Raw genomic sequence first — 5053 nt, 5'->3', positions numbered from 1 at the left:
CGCGCGCGTGTGCATGTGTGCAAGGGATCTTAAATTAATTGTTTGCTTGGAGTTTAGGATCCAAGTACGCCCCTCTCCGTGGTGTTCACTGATTTCTTGGAGCAACAACGTGTTGTTGGAGTTGCCGAAGCATTAGGTCGAAGGAAAGATGACGATGAAGGACACACAGAGGAGTGTGAGCGGTGATGGCAGCAAGGTTACCGGCAGGTATGCATGCAGGAACTGACTGTACAGTGTTCCTGTGTGATGCTACTAGTTTTAACGTTTGTACTGTGATGCCACTGGCAGTTTAAATAAATCTGCTATCATTTGGGATGTGAGTTGTCACAACTTGCTGTGCTCTGGTGTTTGGCTCAAAATTGCTTTTGGAAATGATTCCTCTGAATAGACTACTTATGCTTGACATTTTACTTTCGTTATTTCTATTTGTAACTCAATTTTGGTATCCTCTCAAATTAACAATACTTTTTCTGGATATGGTAGTTGAGAATAGTTATGGTATATAGCGGAGTTAGCCCATCCTCACCAATGACTCTTCCTCATGGATTTGCTGAACTAGAGTTAGTAATGGGGGTATTGTAGACTGTTTTGAATTATGGGGGTATTGCAGACTTTAGAAGCTGAATTAAATTTTTGTGCAATTGAAAAAGGTGTATACAACTTGAATTTATTAGGTAGTATAGGAGAGATATGAAATTTTGAAAGTGTCAGTCAAATTTGTGTGTTGTTTTGGGTAGTATTCAGTTTTGTTCCATCTTAGAGGCCAATAATGCACATGTGATATTATCTACATTATTTAGTTTATACGGCTTCCCATATTCCAATGGTTGTATTTTGCTAAATTGCCCATCTACTTACTGGAATTCTCACAAATAGAAGTGCAGTCAGAAGGTAAAAAGGATGGTATGGTATGTCTCCATTCACATGGTACTGAACTGTTAGTGATGCTTTGTGTTATTCTGCAGACTTGAATTTAGTTTCTATGGTTTTCTTTTTTCTGTTCATAGACGAGAGTATAGTCTGAAGGGGAAAAATGGTATGCTCAAGGGTGTGCAAGAACAGTGAGATTTATATTACTGAACATATTGTTAACAATTTGTTATTTTGCAGACTTGCTCTCAGTTTTTATTCTTGGTAGGTGATTCTTCATGACAATTTTTCATAGAGGAACATTTTTGGTAAGCGTATTGTAATATTGACTCCCACCTTTCTATTTACATGTAAAGATAACCAATTGTAAATTTTAAATGTACATTTAACTTATTTTGTGAAATAACATCATGTCGTTCAGATAATTTGATTTCCCTCTATGATATTCTTTGGCTTTAGTATATCTTAGGACAAATTGTTAGAAGTTCTATGCTTCATAACCAAAACATAATCTCCTTTTTGTTATGTGATTTGCATCATGATGTGTTCCCATATGTTCCCCTGTCGCTTAAAAAAATCAACGCCCGATGCAACGCACGAGCATATACCCATCATGACAAATAAACCTCATCATAAAAGCATTCATGTACCTATTTAATTTGCGATGGCAGGGTGGCGTCGGAAACGGGGATCGGTGGTGCTGGTGTCGGCGGGGCGGTGCGGTGCGGTACAAGGTCAGGATGCGGGACGGGACGGCTATCCGTGTGAGGCAGTCGGCGGTGAGGGTTTGTGGCATCAAGAGGAGCGCCCGCGGCACCTCCAGATTCAAGGTGTTGGCCCGAGACCACCAAAGAGGGTGGAGATGAGGTTAGTATTTCCAGAGGAAAAAAACAAGAGAAGAAGAACAAGAACGACGCCCATCTCGGGTTCCAGGTACGGTAGAGCCGGCGGCGAAGCGCATGGCGCTTGCAAACATGATACTGTGATAGTGGATGACATCGATACCATCAACTGCGGCATCTGCTACCTCCCTCTCAAGCACCAGTCTTCCAAGTGCGTATGCTCGTCGTCCATGCTAGGCCGATCCATCACAAGTTTGTGTACCAATAACACTGGAACGTCATTTTTGCTCGGGTGCAGTGTGGCTTCGGTCATACCATATGCTCACGGTGCCGCGACAAGATGATGGCGGCAAGGAGGTGCCATGTGTGTCACGTCCGGTTGACCGGCGGCTGTCGCCGGAACATCGCATTGGAAAGGCTAATGGAGTCCATCCGGGTGCCGTGCGCCCACTGCTGCCCGTGCTACTGCCCGCAGGCGGACTGCAGTTTCGCTCGCTCCACGGCGGCACTCCTAGACCACTTCGCCGACGCGCAAGGGTGGCCGTGCACGACTGAGCTTCGGGCCTGGGTGTGCGTCGAGGTCCAGCTCTGTGACGGCTTCAAAGCCTTCTCCAGGGGCGGACCTAGGATAAAAACTGACTGGGGGCGCTCGTCTATGTAAAACTCATGAACATGTTTACACAATCGTATAAACGTATAGCACTTTTCATGCATAAAAAAATCTAGCATTTTTCCTATAATAATAAGATACTTCATCCACGTTCAAAACAGAAGATACTTCATCCACTAATAACCTCACAAATTTACCATTAAAATAAACAAACCTTACACTTTATATCCCAGTTTTTATATGTAGCAAAAGATAATATTTGTCTGACATAAATGCCAACAAGTGATACATCATCTAGTAGTAACATGATAGGTTTGGCACTAAACTGAAGAAATCTTACAAGAAGGCTTTATATCCCAATGATTTCATAGGTGGCAAAAGGTAATATTTGTCTCCAAGACAAATGGCATTACCTGTGAAGAGAAAACACAGACTAGGACAATGCACTTGAATACAATGGAGATGGTAAATATAAAAAGGGTGGAAGGTATTAGACCATTACGTTTCATTTCTCCCACGACGATCTTTCATCTTATAGAAACGATCAACAATCACTTCATTGGTAATTGTGTCCAGCAGCTCCTTCTCCACGAAGCAAATTAGGCTATGGCTCAAATAATCATCACCAATTTTGTTACGCAAAGCATTCTTCACAATCTTCATCGCTGAAAAACATCTCTCGACAGTGGCAGTGGCAACAGACAGAGTTAGAGCTAGCTTCAAAAGCCGATATACCAAAGGATATGAGAGATTCTTCCTAGTATCCACCATCAGTTTAGCCAAGTCACTTATTCTGTCCAAGCTAGAAAACCTTGTATCATGGAGTATATTATCTATATAGAGTCCAAGTTCATGCTCAAGAGTCACCATATCTTTGTGATTGAAGTCATCAGGATAAAACTTTGCTAATTTCAGTAACTTCTCCTTGTCAAAATGACAAAATAAATCACTTGGGCTCAAAGCAGGCATGCATAGAAGCAACTCAGAATTTACCTCATTAAATATGTCATTAAACTCTTCTCCTAACAGATCGAGCACAGCAAAGAAACAGTCAACACGATAATAATGTTCATTGCTAATGCCAGTCTTTTGTCGTGGCTTCTTTGGGTTAACATAGGCATCTTCCATGTCAAGCACTGGAATGTCATGCTTCTCACAAAAACAACATACCTTCTTCATAAGGGAATCCCACCCCTCATTGGTTCTGAGTTTTTCTAACTCTCGTTTTGTTGATTCCACATCTGAAATAGCATTTACAATGTCTTTATTCTTTCTCTGTAAGGTTTTTGATAGCCCATTTGTTAAAGCTAATATCATCATCATCATGTGTAAGAAAAATGCAGAATCAAAGGTCTGGAAATATTTTAGAAGACCTCTAGCTTGCCGCCTCTTTCCGGTATCTGTGCCATCTTTCTCGACATATTCTAGTACTTTGACCATAGATGAGAACATCTTGGACAAACCCAACAGTGTTTTATAATGGGAGTTCCATCGAGTGTCACCTGGTCTTTGAAGAGATAATTCTTGATTCAGTCCAGTCCCCGTAGCAATCTCTCCACATCCTATTGCTTTTCTCACTTCTTCTTGGTGATGCTCACGAAGTTGGTCTTTTCTCTTGCAAGACGCGCCCACGACATTCAGCAAAACTGAAACCATATCAAAGAAATCTCCGACCTCGAATATCTTCTTTGCAATAGCCACAACAACCAAGTTGAGTTTATGAGCAAAACAATGTACATAATATGCTGATTTGTTCTCATTCATAATTTTAGCTTGCAAACCATTAAACTCACCAGACATATTACTTGCTCCATCGTAACCTTGGCCTCTAACTTGTTCAAGATTCAGCCCAAGTTGTGAAAATAATAAATCTATGCAAGACTTGAGATAAGAAGCTGTTGTCTCCTCCACATGAACAACACCAACAAACTTCTCTTGGACCAGTCCACACTTATCATGATATCGGAGAACAACCGCCATTTGTTCTTTGTCGGAAACATCCCTACACTCATCAACTAATAAGCTGAACACACCATTACCAATTTCTTTCATCACATGGCCTAGTACTTCTTTTGCAAAGCACTCGGTAATATCTCTCTGAATTTTGGGAGACAACATTTGATTATTATTTGGAGCATTCTTGAATGCCTTAGCAACAACATCATTTTGCTTAATAGTGTAGTCCATCAACTCAAGGTAATTTCCTTTATTTTCAGAATCTTTAGATTCATCATGGCCACGGAAAGGTTGTCCCTGATGCAACAAGTATCGACAAACATCAATTGCGGCATTTAACCTGATGAGATGCTCATTCTTTTCAGTTTGGCTTTGTCTATTCCAGGCTGCAGGGATTGATTGATCTTGCTTTAATAGATCCTCGCAATCCTTGAGTGCTCTGTTGTGAAAGCTGTTACGATCACCGACGTGAGTTACAAATCTCTCTGTCTTGTTCCAACAGTTGAAACCTTCTACTACAAATGCATCATGCCCATGGTGGCTGTCTTTAATGTTGTCCCTAAACAAATAGCAGCATAAGCAATAGGCTTTGTGCTCCTTCTCGCTGTACTCTAGCCAATAAGCATAATCATCATACCAATCCGGATTGAATCTCCTCTTCTTTTTCTTCTTCCCAATCTCCCTGTATGGAAATTCCAACTTGCGGGGCTGATTAGGTCCCCAAATCAAATACTTCCTTCTTATCTCGTCACGTTGGTTGGGGTGATAATCTGCC

At 41.2% G+C, this 5053-nt stretch overlaps 1 protein-coding gene across 1 annotated transcript; it reads right to left on the bottom strand.

Moving 5' to 3' along the window:
- Positions 1-2820: 2820 nt before the first annotated feature.
- On the bottom strand, positions 2821-4136 carry LOC147961091 (uncharacterized). Its single transcript, XM_087536744.1, has 2 exons — positions 4116-4136; positions 2821-4005 (listed from the first exon to the last, which is right to left on the bottom strand). Exons 1-2 carry the CDS (start codon positions 4134-4136, stop codon positions 2821-2823), a joined length of 1206 nt encoding a protein of 401 aa, XP_087392870.1.
- Between the last annotated feature and the right edge of the window lie 917 nt (positions 4137-5053).

The sequence above is a fragment of the Triticum urartu genome, chromosome 7A, assembly GCF_056163025.1.
Source record: "Triticum urartu cultivar PI428250 chromosome 7A, HENAU_Tu73, whole genome shotgun sequence".
In the NCBI taxonomy this organism is placed as follows: domain Eukaryota; kingdom Viridiplantae; phylum Streptophyta; class Magnoliopsida; order Poales; family Poaceae; genus Triticum; species Triticum urartu.
This window is presented reverse-complemented; position numbering and strand designations above follow the sequence as displayed.

Coding starts and splice junctions, on each gene's coding strand:
- LOC147961091 (XM_087536744.1), bottom strand. CDS start 4,136: ATGGAGCAAGTAATATGTCTG. Junction 4,006..4,115: donor TGGAGCAAGTAATATGTCTG/GTGAGTTTAATG, acceptor ATTGCAAAGAAG/ATATTCGAGGTCGGAGATTT.